At 29.9% G+C, this 18,019-nt stretch overlaps 1 protein-coding gene across 2 annotated transcripts; it reads left to right on the forward strand.

The window, feature by feature from the left end:
- Nucleotides 1-7,555: 7,555 nt before the first annotated feature.
- LOC7485260 (uncharacterized) lies at nt 7,556-14,798 on the forward strand. 2 transcript variants are annotated; one of them, XM_002309327.4, is made up of 5 exons: nt 7,556-7,698; nt 7,918-7,960; nt 13,583-13,768; nt 13,936-13,975; nt 14,501-14,798. In XM_002309327.4, the coding sequence occupies exons 2-5, from the start codon at nt 7,958-7,960 to the stop codon at nt 14,581-14,583; spliced, it is 312 nt and encodes a 103-aa protein (XP_002309363.2). In that variant the 5' UTR covers nt 7,556-7,698; nt 7,918-7,957; the 3' UTR covers nt 14,584-14,798. The 2 variants fall into 2 exon arrangements, with proteins under 2 accessions (XP_002309363.2, XP_024458934.1); XM_024603166.2 differs by having other exon boundaries at nt 7,591-7,708.
- The last annotated feature ends 3,221 nt before the right edge of the window (nt 14,799-18,019 follow it).

The following is an 18,019-nucleotide window of genomic DNA, read 5'->3' on the forward strand; positions in this document are numbered from 1 at the left end:
TTACAGATGCCATAGCAGCCATACCAGAAGACCACCCTGCTACAGTCCGCAACCGCAACAGTTATAATAACTGCAATTCATCACCACTTGGACTCCCAGTGATATTACATCAACTTTGGAGTCACAAATTCTCTACCTAAGAAGCATGCTTGGAAAGCTAATTCCTAAGGCACAAATTTCAACCCAATCGCCCTCTGGACAAGGAAACATCAAGTTTATCCATCAAACAATAATAATTTTTTCTCTCAAGGAAAGCCATCCAAAGTTTGCAGCGCTAGTTTCAACCTTACAGGAAAAGGAGGAGGAAGAAAAAGAAAGTAAACCTATAGTAATGCCACTAAGTTATGGGTTGTGATCGCCAGAGATTGATTTAAGCGATCCTGGCTTCAACATAAAAATCCTGGCTGCAACATAAAATGAGACATCAAATGAGAAGTATCTGTTGGGTCTATTTTTATTTCTCAGACCTAAAATAAAAAAGTGTATCTAAGAGGAATTTAGTGGAATAAGTCAAAAGATTTAGATAAAAAAGTTATTATCTGTCAATCTAAACATTTATTTATTTTCTAGGTCATATGTGAATATCTAAAAGGAGTTTGGATGAAATTCCAATTAGATTATAAACTAAATATTTTTTCCTTTCCAACTATATATTGCAAGCCTACTAATTTATCTGAACGAGAGAGACCGATATGTTTGAAGGTGGGTCTAGAATCTGCTAGCAAAGTAAGAAAATAGAAAAAAAAATTATTTCCTTAAGAGTTATGATTCTATTTACTACAAAAAGTTATTAATAATATTAGAAACTTATATGATAGCTTTTGGCTTACTTATTTTACAAGGATTACATATCAAACAAAAAAAATTAATTAGTCAGAAATTAATTCTTCTTTTACAAAGCATCAAACTTTTGTTTAGCAAGGATTCTTCAACAATTATTTCTCTGGTTATTTTTCACTATCATATGTGAAAAATGATGAAAAATAATCTTAAACTATTGTTTTATTTATTTTCATTATTTTAAACCTAATTTTAATTAATTTGGGCTTTATTTATGTCTAGCCCGTTAGTTTTAGGGTTTACATATATATACTCTTATGTAAGGATTTTTATCCAATTGATGAATTTCTATCTAAGGTTGTCACATGTTGTGTGCTTATTTCTTTTTTAGTGGTTAAGCGATTCTCATACTAAGTTCTTCATTGAACTTGCAAACTCTTTGAAGGATTGATCAACTTCATTGTGATTTATACTTCTTGTTCGCATGTCGTTATAAGAATAGAATGTGGGTGATCAAAATGCATATAACTTTGGTTTTTCAAGGCAAGGTTCTTATTGGAACAAGTTGCAAACTTTCTTTAAATCTCAAATTAGCAATTTAAGGGACAATTTTGTATCACAACAGGTGGAAATGTCTTCTCATACTCAATTCCTTCATGTTATGTATATCATTTAGCCACTAATTGAGCCTTCTATTTCTTGATACTACCATCAACCTTTCGCTTTATTTTAAGGACTCATTTATTACCAATAGCCTTACATCATTTTGGCAAATCAACTAATTTCTAAACTTGGTTTGATTTCATAGATTCCAACTCTTTTTTTATATCTTTAATCTATTTTTTCTTTAATAGGGCATATAAGAGCTTCATTTATATTTCTTGGCTCCTATTCATCTTTGGTCACGACGAGGAATGCTATGAGGATCAGTTCGTCGTAGCTGAGATTGATTCATTAATGAATCAATATAAACATTACTCCTACTCATACAAACAATCATAGATGGATTCATCATAAGTAGCATTTAAGATCCAGTTGAAACTAATTCATCTTCCTTTAAATTGCTCCCACTTGGAAGTAAGCCCATTTGTATTTGTATAACAAAAACATTATGGTCCTGAGTTTCATAAAGAGATAGGTCTTGGCCTACTTTGTTCTATCTAGAAAAAATATTCTCTAAGAATGTGACATCTCATGATTTAAATTCCATTATATTTCCACTTTCTTGCTCATCTTTGAACACATAATCTTTTGAGTGTTCAGAATATCTTACAAAGATACATTTCTTTCTTATAGACCTAGTTTTTCATATTTATTAGAAGAATTATAGTATAAGTAGCACAACCTCAAGGTTTCAAGAAACTCAAGCCAAGTTGTTGTTCTGCCCATAATTCATATGGCATAGTTGTAACTAACTTAGAGGGTACATGATTACATACATGATAGTTAATAGTGCATCACTCTAATAAGTTAATGGCAAATTTGTTTGTGCCATCATTAACCTAACTATTTTAAATAAGGTTCTATTTTTTCTTTTTGCAATACCATTTTGTTGTGGCATTGTAGGAATAGTCAATTGTCGTTCTATCCTTTTTTCATCATATAATTTCTTAAACAAATTAGATAAATACTTGTGACCTTGATCGATTCTCAAAGTTTTTATTTTCATGTCTAATTGATTCTCCTCTAGATTCATGAATTTATAAAGCAATTTAAAGCTTCTGATTTACAAGAAATCAAAAGGACATAACTATATCAAGTAAAATCATCTATAAAGATGATGAAATAAACCCTCTTGTCTTGCCCTCGTATTAATTGAACCACAAATATCAGAATGAATTAATTGTAATGGAAATTCAGCTCTAATACCTTTTCTAAATGATTTTCTTGCTATTTTTTAGATAGAAAAATATTCACAAGTAGATAATATATTTTTCTAATATGTTTTAACAAGTCTTCTTTGACCAGACTATTCATTCGTTGTTGGCTTTTATGACCTAGCCTTCCATGCCATAAAAGTCACATCATTTACATAGTTAGTACAAAATGCAAATAAAGAAAAACATATATTATTTGTATTATAATCAACCACCGATACAATAAAACCATTCAATAAATATCCAATACCATAAGAACTTGTTTTTAATGACAAATTAAAACCTAGCTTAGTAAAACCAACACAGAAACTAAATTTTGACAAATATTTGAAACATATAATACATCATGTTTTTATACTCCTTCATCTATAATAATAATAATAAAAAATTTTGTAAAAGCTTAAAAAAACAAAACTTGATTAAACATTTGGTCTCATATAATAATATTTATATTTTAATATTATAAAATTTAAATGTACTTTCTTACAAAAACTATTATTATATTACAATGGTTATGAATTACTTTTTTATACATACGTAATTTGTTAAAATCTATATATAACATGAATATATCAAGTATATAATGTGAATATAAATTTGATTCATGTCTTTATTTACCTTTAACATTATAGTTTTTATGAATTATTTATTATATATATACAGGCACGAGTGAAAAACTTAATTATGCTACATCTCAACTAAAAAGTCTTTAATTTTTAATATTAATTAGTAGAGTTTGTGGAAAGGTACAAACCTTTCACCTAAAAGAGTCAATGATTTTTTTACTCGATGGTAAGAGTATGGTTAACCTTTGATGTGATTTTGGATTTTAATTATTTTTAACGAGTATGAAAATTAATTATATAGGCATGAATAGAAATTTTACGGATTATTTTAAAGAGTTCCTTTTTAATACATGTGGAGAAAATATTACTTGTATAGATAAAAAAAAAAAAAAATCGTTACCTTTTGACTGAGTCTTTTATAGTAGAGTTTTTTTAAAACGTATAAATCATTTCCTACAAATAAGGTAAAGATAAAATAAAGGGGCCTTTATTTAAAAAAAAAAAAGAAGGTATAATTTAATAATTTTCTAAATCTTGATATGATTTTATATATTATTTTATATATTTTAATTGCAGATGGGATGGATGAAAATTAAAAATATAGGCATGGATAGAAACTTTATGAATCGTTTTTATTTAAATAAGTATTTTTTTTATAATAATAGTGATTTTAAAAAAAGAATAACAGTTTTTGTGTAAATTTGTTGTCTAAAAAGAGCCAAAGATAGTGTAAGACTATAACCAAGCATGTAATGTGTTTGTGTGACTAAGGATATTTCTGATAACTTTTTACATAATTTGACTTAATGACTTTTATTGACTTTTTTCTGAAGCATTTTTAGAGTTTTGCTAATAGAAATAAAGTGATAGTAAGGTATTATATAGGTTAGAGGTGGTATAAAAAGTTTATTTTATATTATTTCAGGTTTTATATGATATATATACACAGGTGTATAACGAGAAAAATGGGATTAAGCTATTTTTTAGGAATTATTTTAATATTTTAGTCTTTTTCTTAATTAAATATTCTAGAGTTCAATATACGTATTAACTTATACTTTGTAATTATAATTTTATTCATATAAGAAAATAATTATTTTCATATAGAGAGTATAAGTCTTTGTAATTCTGGCATGTATAATTAATTTTAAGTTAAGATAATATATTTAATTCTACTATCACTCTAAAAGAATTAGGATTTTTTAAGATAATTTACTATTTATATGAATATAGTAAAACATCTTAATATATTTTTAAATTGTGTTATAATAATTCTATGCTGCAGTAGAGATGGTTTGTATGTATGGAGTTGCAGAGATCGCAAGTAGTCTGTTATTTTTTTAAAACAAATTAATATATAAATGTTAAAAAAAATAAAATAGGGTTAAGCGTGTGGACTTGACCTCCAGGCCCATGCATGATAAGCCTGGTATTATAAGCCGAGCGGTAGACTTAACTAATTTCAAAAAGAATTTTTTTTTGTTTTTTTTATATCTTGAAAAAAATTACAAGATTCACTTATTCTTTAGTTTTTTGGGATATGGTTCTTAAATACTATTATAAATTTTTATTTTAATTTTAATAATATTCTTTCAATTATTATGTATATAATATAATAATAATAATAATAAATTGTTCATAAAAATTCAATTAAAATAGTTTTTTATTTTTAAAAATTTTAAATAAATTTTGAACATGATTTTATTACCTTCATGATTTGTTTAACTTTCAATCACATATAAAATATGAACATATTATGTAACAATAATAAAATGTTTTTTAACAAAAATAACGACTTCAATTAAAAATCCTTTATTTGCTAAGATAAATAAGTGATATATTGATAAAAAAAAATTATTTTGAAAAAAAAAACTATATTTTTAGTTTTAATAACAATATCAAAGAATTTCTTTAAATCTAAATATTTTTTTTACATTTAGAATTTTCTTGATCGCCTGCTGCGGTGTAGAGCGGACATACAAACTATTATTTATTAATAAAGTTAGTTCAATGCATATAATGATTTAAAAAAAAATTGAAGGGTATTTTTATCGAATTGAATGTTGAGTTTATGCTTCAATATATAGTTTATGGTAAGTTTTCACTTTTTAAGTGTTCAAATAGAAATGGCAAAAACCTTCAAGAAGTTGACTTGGTGGTTAGGAAGGTTTCTCATTTCCTTGACTTAACGCAATGAGTGATTATATTTTGTTTGACTCGGTTTTTATTAAAAAAATAATTAAACTGGTTTTTAAAAATAAAAAACTAAAACTGGTTCAAACCGACCAGTTTCGGTTTGGTTTAGTTTTTTTTTGTTTGACTTAGGTTTTTTTGTTTGGGTTCGGTTCGGTTTCAGACTTATAAAACAGAAACCGAATCAAACCGATCGGTTTTTTTAAAATTCTATTCTGTTTTTTTTATATAATTCAGTTTTTATAATTATTTTTTTCTCGGTTTAATTGATTTTTTAATTTTTTAACTCGTCCCTACTTAACAGTGTTCAAATCTTAAGGTCATCACCAAGAGAATTATTAAATTCATTTGAATGATATAAGAGGTTGTGCCTTGATATTGTCCAGGGAGAGCTGGCTCGAGCATATCCTTGTCATCAAATTGAAAAACAAGAGAAAATTGAGTTTTTGTCTTGGTCCATGTACTTTTTTAGTCAATTTTTTATATAAATAAAAACAAAATCAAGTTAGTTTTCTTAACAAATATCCCTTTAGATATTTCACAATTTTAATCTTTGTCTTTATATTTATATTAAGATCTATATCACTGGTTTTAATTAACTTAATTATCACTATTATATTTGAAAACTAGAAAATATAAAAGCATAAATCACAAAAGAAAATTAATAAAAAATGATAAAGAGATGGGATTGAGTGATATAAAAAAAATGTGTATTTGTGATGAAGATATTGTATTTTCAACCATATTTATATTTTAACTTTATATTAGTGCAAATATTTTGTTTGATATATGATTGATTTAATTATTTATTTTACTATCAAATATATTTAAGGAAATAATTCAGTGACAGGAGTAAATTTTAATTTAATTTAATTATCCTCACAGCAATGAATTATCTATTTAAGGATAATTACAAAAAAAAATTAATATGATTTTGACAAGAAAAAAAATTATTATCTCAAATTAATTAAAAAAAATTAAGACTCATTAAATTAAATTAAAGTAAAAATAATGATCTATATTTATTAAGTGTGATGGTAAAGAATAAAGTAAAACAAACTTTTCATTCATCTCTCGTCAATAAAATAAAATACAATAATATTCATTCTCTCTTGTTAAATATAAATGGAAAAATTACCCTGAAATTATACATGTGTAACAATTTATATCTTGTACCTGATATGCTAAAAAAATCAATAAAAATTATTTTATTTACAGATTTGTTATTATTTTTTCATTTTATAACTAAATAGCCTTTTATATTAAATATTATAAATTTTTCTTTGAATAAAAAAACTTAAATATTATAAACTTTCTATTGAATAAAAACTCATGGCCATCTTCTTCCCTTAACCGCCATCTTCTATTCCCTTTGATCCGTCACCGGTCATCATCTTCACCCATAAACCCATAACCTCACCAAAACCACAATCTTGGTTAGCCTCTTTCCAGGTCTTGGAAGAGGGCGCTCATCGAGGAACACAGTCTTGGAGCTATTGATGATACAAGTCTGCACGCCTGATATGCCTTTGTACATCCAAATTATTTCCAGCAACCCAAGCATTCAAACAGGCTGTCATTCAAACAATCAAACAAATTGAAGATATATTGACAAAGAAAAAAAAAATATATATATATTAGGGTTCATCCTAGACTTCAATTTAGAGTTTTTTTAGGGTTTTTGAAAAAAATTATGTAACTAATTGCTTCTCAGGAAAAGAGATAGGTTTCAACAACATGAGAAGAAAAAAATTGATTAAAAACACTATAGTTTGATTTTGATTTAAGTTCAAAAAAAAAAAAGAGAACATAATATTTAAAGAGATATAAATTGTGTTTGGACTAGATAAATTTCCTATATGTTTTTTATTTGAGTTTTTGATATATTATATATAAAAATAATTTCTATTTTTTTATTAAATTTAAAATTTTAGATAAATACAAATATATAATTTTTCAAAACTAGGTAGATGAACTAGAGGATAGGATGTAGGGTAATTTTTCTAATATAAATTCTTTTTTTTTTTATAATAGTGTTTAGTGGTTTATTTAAAAATATATTAAAATAATAAATTTTTAAAATTTATTTTTAATATCAATAATTCAAAATAATTCATAAATAAAAAAAAATATTACCGAGTAAAAGACTGCCGAAACCCTGCAGCCAAACAGCTCCAAAAACAGCATTCGAAGATTCGTCAATTTAAAAAAAAAAAAAAAGAGATCTTAAAAGCAGAATCGTGAAGAGCTCACGATCCCGTCAGTTGGGTGAAGTCAAGTAGGTACGTTTCAGTTGAGTTCCTTGATCACTACTCTCTTCTTTACATTTCATATTAAAATTTAAAGTTTATTCACTTCAATTCAATACCTTCCTTTTCTTTTGTAATTTCAATGGTCCTTATACTTTCTGGGATTTAATTGATTGACCAAAATTGACAATTGTGCTTTATTTGTTTACTCTATGGAGGCCAACGCTTATGGGTATTCCTTTTCTTTTGCAGGAGTGATTGATTTATCAAGTTCTTTGCCAAAAAAAATAAAATGGTATGGGCATTTATACCCTTTGTTTTCACCAGTTTTTTCATGGTTAAAGCAATTCCATTTGAAGAAAAGTGGCACAGATATATCTTCTTCTCTTTTATTGAATGATTGAAAGAATTTGGACATCAAAATTATTATTTATTTCTTTTTTTTTTGGTACGAAAATAATTTATCTTTGTTGTCTTCCTTTGTGCTTGCTAAGTAGGTGATAGGCTAGTGTTAGTTATAAGATAGCCAAGTAGGAGTTGGCATTTACGGCTAGTTGATTGTCCAATTGAGTTTTATAGCTAAGATTACTGTTTTCTTTTATAATAATGATGATATGCCTTAGGTAGATTTTCGGTGATTGGTGACAGAAATTTTGTTCATGACCATGTTGAAAATATATGGAAGCTCTATTAGTGTGGAAACTAGAAAATCTTTGGTCATATTAGCAAAGATTGTTAGCACAACAGATGTCAATCTTGGATGGTTAATGTTGTGAGTTTTGTATCTGTTAACAAGATTCTTTATTGACGGATTTTGTGCTAAGTGGATGCAGTTGAAACTGATATAGGCAATGAATGATGCATGAGTAGCTGAAGAGCCTGAAATTGCTACTTGCTTGGTTGCGTTATTTTGCTGTGCTCATCACTAAGCATTTTTAAACGCATAGACTCAGTTGGTTGAGATTATATTTAGGAGACAGAGAATTGGAACAATTACCCTAAAAATTTTTCATTTTGTGCTCATCACTAACCATGCTGGTTATTCATTCTTACCTATACTCAGGGATGGAGGCTCTTTCTTGTTGCATGAAACTAAAACATTTATACCTTTAGATGAGTGGTGACAGTAGGCAACAACTTGGTGAGCTTGTGAGCATGATAATTTAGAGTTCTAGATCAAAATTTGAGCTGTAGGTGGCCAAAAAACATTATGTTTCTAAATGTTGAGCCATTGGAACTGTGAGCTTAAACCACCTTAATGCTTATAATATCCTTGTATGAGAATAATACTTCTACCTTTGTAATGTATTTCTAGATGTATTTGTTGCATCCTGTTCAACCATTCAAGATAGGGCCTTAAACTTGGTTTTCACTAGAAACATTATTGTTGCTATTCAACAGTTCTATTTTACTAGAAGTTCTACCAGATGGCCTAGAAAATTATTACAATAAATAAAAAATCATTCCACCAAATGCATTACTTGTTCTTTTCAATGGTTCAAACCCATTTTCATCTGGTCTCTCTACTCTTGTTTGACTTTTACTTAGATTTTTGTATATTCGAGCTAAGTGTAACAAGACAACTGAGTGTAAAGCAATTCCATTTGTAGAAAATGACAAAAACAATGAGTTTTGTCTGAATGCCACTCTCAATACAGAGTTCCTTCCATTATATAGAACCAAATAGCATAATACATCCTTAATTACAAGGCTGATTTCCAGCTCCAACCTAGCTAAATATGGAAACTATATATACAACTATATAATTAGAGCATACAATTAGAATCTTATAATGAATATGGCCTTAAATAATTACAGCCCATAACCAACTAGCTAAATACGAAAACTATATATACAACTATATAATTAGCATACGATTAGAATCCTATAATTAATATGGTCTTAATTAATGCCAGCCCTTATCTGACTGACATCCCCCCTCAAATTGATGTTGGTCGATCAATAAGCATCAATTTGCCAATCAAAGATTGATGGCATTGTTGGGTCATTGCCTTGGTAAAGATGTTAGCAAGCCAAAGATCAGTGGAAGCATGCAGAAGAGTGATGATTCGAGTATCCACAGCTTCCCGAATAGAATGACAATCTACTTCAATATGCTTCGTATGCTTATGAAAAAAGGATTGGCCGCAATCTGAATGACACTGGTGTTGTCTCCATAAAGAGGAGTAGGGTTTAGCTGAGAGAAGCCAAGGTCAGCTAGCAGACCACGTAGCCAAACAATCTCAAAACAAGTAGCAGATATATCACAGTATTCAGATTTTGTAGAGGATTTGGACACGCGTGCCTCCTTTTTACTCTTCCAAGAGATTAATGAGTCGCCAATAAACATGCACATCCAATAATAGAGCAACAAGTATTGGGACATTCAGCCCAATGAGCATCACTAAATGCAACAAGGCAAAGAAGAGTATCGGCAGGAAAGAACAACCCACGACCATGTGAACCTCTGAGCTATCGAATGATATGACGAACAACGGCTAAATGTAGATGACATGGAGATTGCATAAACTTGCTAACCTGCTGAACCGCAAAAGAGATATCAGGTCGTGTGATCGTCAAATAATTTAGGCTCCCAACTAGTTGACAAAACTCGGTAGGATTAGGAAGGAGGTTGCCTTCCTCGCGACAATATTTCACGTTAACCTCCAAAGGAATATCCACATAAGAGGTATCCTAAAGACCTACTAAAGTAATCAAATCCTGTATATATTTATGTTGATTTAGGAATATACCAGAGGGATCAGTGTAAACCTCCAACCCCAAGAAGTATGTAAGCGAACCAAGATCCTTTATATGAAAAGAGGCCTGAAGATGCTGTTGGAGACAAGTAATCAATACGGAATCCATCCCGATAATAACAATATCATCAACATAGACAAGGAGAAGAATAATACCCGTAGATGTCTTGCGAAAAACAAGGAGGAGTCATGCTTTGCTGAAAAGAAAATTGAAGCAAGATGGCTTGAAATTTATCAAACCAGGCTCGAGGAGCCTGTTTCAATCCATATAAAGAGCCTTTCAACTTACAGACATATGAGGAAGAATTGGTGATCACATTGGGAGGTGTTGTCATGCAAACTTGCTCCTTAAGATCACCATGGAGAAAGGTGTTTTTGACATCCATTTGATAAAGCGACCAACCTTGTGAAGCAGCAATAGAAATAACAATCCGTATTGTAGTCATCTTAGCGACCAGAGCAAAAGCCTTCTCATAGTCCACCTTATATTCTTGTCTATTACCAAGAGTAACCAACCGTGTTTTATATCGATCTAAAGTCCCATTAGAAGGAAGTTTGATCGAGTAAACTCTCATACAACCAATAGCTTTAGTAGTTGTTGGGCAAGGAACAACATCCCAGGTATGATTATCTTTAAGAGCGCGAAGCTTATCTACCATGGCCTCCCACTAACATTCATGCTTAACTGCCTCGGAATAACATGTAGAAATTGGAATAGATGACAAAGTAGCATGAAATGATGTAGGAGAAAATACATACCAATCACGAGGACAAGAGATTCAAGTAGAATGGTGAGGAATAGGGTCAGAATCCAGCTCAATCACGAAAGGCATCGTCTAAATAAGCTTAGATGGCGGGTTGGGATCAAGAAGAGGTAAAGTTGGGCGTTGTCGTTCATACACAAATCTAGGCTTGAATCGTTCAGGAGTAGAAGACAAGTCATCAAAGTATGAAGGAATAGGTATCTCAAGAACGGATGCAACATGAGTGGGAAAAAAATATTGATATTCAAAGAAAATAACATGACGAGATATACAAAATCTATTAGAGCATGGATCATAGCAAACATAAACTTTGTGAGAACCCATATAAGCGCATCTAATGGAGTGAGTAGACAATTTGTTGCATTCATGAGAAGGCAAATGAACAAAACAAACACAACCAAAGGTATGCATGTCAAGATAGCGAGGATGTTGATAAAGACAATAATAAGGAGTCTCAAATTTCATAACACTAGAGGGTAATCTATTATTTAGATGGATTTAAAGGGAACAAAAGATTCAAGCAATAATGTATGAGCAACATCTAGTAGATGATGATTCTTACGTTCCGCAACATCATTTTGTTGAGGTGTATAGGGACAAAAATGCTGAGAGACCATGCTATTTTGGTTAAGAAACTCATGAAATTCACGAGACATATATACCCCACCTGAATCAAACATTAACACTTTAATACCCGAAGAAAATTGAGCTTCAACATATGTAACATATTGTTGAAAGATAGAAAATACCTCAAATTTAGAACAAAAATAAATAAATCCAGGTATATTGGTTGTAATTGTCGATGAATGTATCAAAATATTTCTAATGTGCATGAGATATAATTGGAGAAACACCCCACACGTCGCTATGAACCAAATCAAAACATTTTTCAGCATGAGTATTATGAGAAGGAAAGGAAAGAGACTTACTCTTACCTAATTCGCATGTGGAAACAATCAAGAGAAATACAGGATGAAAATTGATCTTTATTGCCTAACAAATCGGAGTTTATTAAATGAGATAAGACAACAGGGTTAGGATGACCCAAATGTTTATGCCATATTTCACTTTTATGGTTTACAGTAGTACAAGCCATAGAAATAACTGGAAGAACGGAAAAGTGTAGAAAAAACAAGTGTCCAACTTTAGACCCCTTCACGAGTACCTTTCCCCACACCTGATCATGCACAAGACAATCATTACAAGAAAACAAAACATCACAGTCATCATCAACCAACTAGCCTACTAATTAAGACTGGTGGAAAGTTCAGCTAGCAGAGGAATTAACATCTCCTATATTATGAATAGGTAACTAACTACCATTGACTACCATTAGCAATTGTAATTTGTAATGATCGCGTTCATGGCCGAATATTGTGAAGAGTGTTAGCATAACTAGTTATATAATTAGATGCACCAAAATCAACAAACTAAGATTTTAATGGTAGAAAACCATTGCCTTGAAGTCCCAAGGTTATAAAAGCAAAAATAATCATCTACTTGACCATCTCAGGAGTAAGGATAGATGAATCATCAACTGTGAAAGATGAAGAACCAACTATAGCCTGATAGACATTAGTCCGGTGATTATGAGAATGGATATGACAGTCTCTGATAATATGTCTTGGCTTCTTACAGTGATTACAATACTTCTGCACACAATGGGTAGCAATATGTCCATATTCCTTGCAGCTATTACATTGAGTGAATCATGAAGTGCTGCATAAGATCACCTCCTTTTATTAATGTTGTGTGAGTTGGCATGTTGTCAGGCAATCATTACAAAGAAAGAATAGTTATTTTGAATGGAGCCCTATATCGACTTAAAACCAGAACTGGAGGTTTTGATTTTTCTTACTTTTAGAGTGACTAATGACTAGAGATGCCTTGCCGAAACCCCCCGCCCCCTTGCAATTCATTCTTACATATTTACGGATGGAGATTTCATCTTTCTCACTACATGAAACTAAAAGACTTGCTACTGCTTTGAGATGAGTAGTGACAACAGCCAACTACTTGATGAGCTTGTGGGCATACTGATCTAGAGTTTTAGATTAAAATTTGAGCTGTGTGGCTGGAAAAAGTCCTACATGTTGAGCGATTGAAATAGTGAGCTTTATACTATTTCAGTGCCTATAATATCCTTGTATGAGAATAATATTTCTACCATTATGTTGTGCTTTTGATGTATTTGTTGCATAGTGTTAATTCTAGTAAGGCTTCACACTTTGTTTTAAATGGAAGCTATGCAGAAGTTCTATAGACTGGCCCAGAAAATAATTAGAATAAACTATTGTTCCATCAAATGTGTTGCATATTTATTCTAGTCGTTAAAACCATTTTCATCTGGTCCCTCTACTCTCTTGATTGTTTTTTACATAAATTTTTGTACAGGCTATGTACATCCGGGTTAAGCGTAACAAGACAACTTACTTTATCCAGTGTGATCCAACTGAGAAAACTCTGGAGATTAAGCAGAAATTAAATGTCCTTATTGATCAACCAGTTAATGATCAGCGGTTGATCTTAGTGGGAACAGGGGAAGTGTTGGAGGATTCAAAGTCATTGGCAGAGCAGAAGGTAGTAATTACATTCCTTTTGACTGTTATGATGCTATGTTTATGGGGGGCAAGACTCTTAAGATCTAGATTACTTCAAAATGTCATATTCTGGTGGCATTTGACTGTCTGCTATTTTGTTGAGTTTTTATTTGAGATTTTGAATAAATTCACATTTGCCTTTTTCAGGTGGAAAATGATGCTGTCGTGGCACTAACCTTGAGAAAAGGTTGTCCCCTTATCCCTTGATTTTCTTAATTTAGTTGGATACTTAATTTAGATAAGAACTTGGACATGTTCCTTTCTTACACAAAGCAAAGCAGTTAATCCAACTGCTTTTTAGTGTCATTGCATCCTTTTCTATTATTGGAGAGAGTTCAGCCATAGCATATATGACCTTTTTTTTATGAAATGGGCTTTTAACTAATGTTCATGGACCAACTCCTAATGATCTGCAACAAGGTCTCACTAAAATAGTTGGAAGTTGTTGTAAATCAGCTTTGACTTTTAAGACAATAGTTCTGAGATGGATACTGGCAACCTGTGTTTTCTTGCCCTTTTTTATGATAGAATAACAAGGTAAAAGTAATGCAGGTATTAGGCTTGTGATTAGTATGAAGTAGTTGCATCACACTATCCATGGCTTGCATTTTTTGGCCGTGCATGTGTGAAACATATTTTGATTAGGAATTACAGTAATGAAATTTAAAAGATCTTGAGGTGGTTTGATATTCTTTTTCTTTCATGATTCCAGATGACAATGAGTTTGAGGATGTCAGCATTGTGCGGCCTGATGATTTTTACCAGTCTCGTGATGCAGATGGTACAAATTGGTGACCTAACTTGCTTGAAAAATGCTTGCTAAGTGCAGATACAGTTTGCCACTTGCTTGTGGCTTTCTTATTGTTATAGTGCAATGGTATCATTTTCATTTTTCTGTTTTTGTTATGATTTTGGTTTTTCTATTTTTACTTGTTTTATAATTGAAAACTTGTTTTGTTGTAAGTGTTTTTTTCATAAAATGCACGGACTTGTGCTTACGTTATCCAAAACTGGGGTATTACACGAAACTTTAAATGTCGTGGGAAAAAACTGGGGTATTATATGAAACTTTAAATGTCGTGGGAAAAACTCTGGACTAACTGTGGTAAAAAAAAAAAATTATTTTATTTTGGTCATCATATACTTTTTTTTGGCTGATTGCATTTTTTTAAGGCTAAATTCAAGTTTAATTGCTTCAAATTTGTTGAGCAAAGGCAAAATTGAAAAACGAGGACTAAAGTGAAAAAAATGTTGAAAATATGGCAATTTTGAAATTCGGTCAAAAATTATTTTGGTTTGCATACTTTTGAAATTATAAACTTTTGGTCCTTCAATATTTCTAAAATGTAATTTTAATCTAAAATTTTATATTTTTTATTTTCAGTGTCTACTTTGAGAAGAAAGAGAAAGTGGTTATATTTTGGTGGCAGATAGTTGACCTTGATTTTGGCCAAGAAAAATGTTAATTTTGATATCAATAAGTTTTATCCGATGAGAAGTGTAGCCTAGGTTTTCCTTACCCTTCATCTTATCTGATATGGTAGATCTAAGCTCAAGAATTTTTTTAATTTCAGGTTGATTTTGGTTTGTTCAAGGTTATAAATGAGTTTATCAACATATCTGGAGTATTTTCTAGGTATTTTATGTTAAAATAGATTAAAAATAAAGTTCTTGAGAAAAAAAATATAAGGTTTGATTTTTTAGTAATCTTGTGGTTACTGAAAATTGAGTTAGGAGACAACATATCATTTCTGTTATTTTTTTATTTGTGTTATTTTTTTATTTCAATTAAATAGCAAACAATTATAAAAGGGTGAACAATCCTAATATTATATAAAAAAAAAAAAAAACCAAGGTATGTGGGCTAAGCTTTTTCTAATGGGCCTAGCATGCGACTATGGGCTTACTCATGCGTTTGGCTTGTTTGTTGTTTATATATACTTATTTTTCTTTATTAACTTATTTCCATCCTTTGTTTTTTAAATTTTTTTTAAAAAAAAACCTTGTTTTTTTATTGAATTTTAAAAAAATTAGGTTGTTTTTTATTTCAGTCCCACACGTCATCTTCTTTTTTTAAAAAAATTGCTTTTTTGATATAAAAAGAGTATAATGCAACTAGTTGCCATATAATTAAATAAAAAATAAAGAGTTGTTAGATTTAGTGGGATGCATGACTCAGAGCTTGGGTTTGACAATTTGAGTTATTTTAATACTTTTTGTTCTTTTTAAATTAAGTATTTTTATTTTCAATTTTGTCTTGTTACATTCAATTTCATAGATTTTGAATTCATAATATGTTAATTTTTTATCTTAAAAAACACATTGATGATGCCTTAATATTTTTTTGTGTTCGAAAAAAAAATTAATTTGACCCGATTTCTTTTGCATGTTTTTTTGTTTATTATATGATTAAATAAAAAACTGATTTCAAGAAACAAAATTATTAATCACAATTGAGTCCTTGTCCATGTTATTATATTATCTATCTTGATGCACATCTATCTCTTAATTTTTTAATTAAGTATTTAGTTATTGTCCATGATTTTCTTTTACATTTATTATCATAAATAATTCTCAATTTATTTATTAAATTCATGCATATAATCTTTTATTTATAATAATAATTTTTTTGTTGCTGTCTAAACACATATGGTAAACACTTACACATTTTTTTTTGCATTATAAAAAACATTATTCACTCTGCGACAAAGTGCTAGTCACATGGCTAGTATGGTATTATTCCTTACCTAGTAATAACTCAATCCTCATGTGCACTGATCTTGTATCGGGGCATCTTGAACCTTGTCTCTATCCGGACCATGCCTTAGACCTAAAATTGGGTGTCCTAAACCCAACATCATGCCAACCCTTGACAACCTCAAACCCGGCCTTTAAGCACCATGGATCAGATTCAGTCTCAAACCCAAGGTGTTTTAGACTTAAACACGATCGCCCCTTGCGTTATCATATATAGTCTTGGCCTAACATTTTATTAATGTCCCAGGACTCAAAACTAAGGGTCTTGAACTTGACCTCTGAATGCCCACCTTAACCGAATGCCCACCTTAACCTCTTGAGATCTTAAACTTATCTTGACTCGATACTCGACATTTTAAGTATGTATAGAAAAATTGTTAGGATTTAAAGTATACTAAATTGACACATATATTTGATGCACTTTTCATGTAGTGAATGGAAGTACATTTGTTTTCATTATGATTTTCTCAATTGCTTAAAAGCCTCCCAATGGAGAAAATTTGATTTTGAAGACGTCAAATAGCTATATTTTTAAAACCATAAGAGATGGGTATTTTAGAAATATTAAATGTATTGGTTAAATATATCAAGTAACCAAGGCTAATCCGTGTCATTAACCAAGTCTAAATATACTACCAATTTGGTCACGTTCCTTTAATTTGAGAATATAAAGAGTGACAGTCTGGATCAAAGAAGAAAGCAAGCAATAATAAGTCAATATAACAACAACATGTGTGAGAATACTACTCTCACATCATTAGCTTCCAAAAATATTTAAGAATAAGTATCACTCTTTGTCATCTCAAAGTTCATCACACTATATAATTTTGAGAATAAAGTGAGATTTTAAATTTCCTACATGTAGATACCATTAATCTTTCATAGAAATTTACTCTAATAACAAACTTGCATTGCTTAAATATTCACTTATAGTCACAGTTAAATCCATAGACTGTATCAAGCATGAGTGTCATATTATATTATTTAGGGCGACACACTAATTGAATAGTAACTATAAATGAATTCAACAGTAATTAAAACATTAAGGTTTTGTGAACATTAACTCTAATTTTTTAATTTTGGGTTTTTTTTCATAAAAACTCAAATAACAAGTTTCCCACTCTCCAAAACATGTTTGGGGATTTAAAATTTATCAATTGAACATAAAAAAATATAATTGTTTAGGGATATTGCACCTTCAAGATTTCCATTTCAATTTTAAACAATTAATTTATTAATTTTTTTGTTAAATCAAGGAAATAAAACATATATCCTAATGATTTAACAATAACTAAACGCACTACCCATAAATTTTGAAATCTCAACTCAAGAAAAGAATGAAAACATAAATTTTATTGTCAAGTTTCGAGAAATCAATGCCAACACCAAAACATGAGAAAAGAAGGTGATGAAAAAGCTAAATTTATGTTTGGTTTTGTCTTAAACCATGAATTTGTTTTTGGGTGTTTCTCCT

The sequence above is a fragment of the Populus trichocarpa genome, chromosome 6, assembly GCF_000002775.5.
Source record: "Populus trichocarpa isolate Nisqually-1 chromosome 6, P.trichocarpa_v4.1, whole genome shotgun sequence".
NCBI classification, from domain to species: Eukaryota; Viridiplantae; Streptophyta; class Magnoliopsida; order Malpighiales; family Salicaceae; genus Populus; species Populus trichocarpa.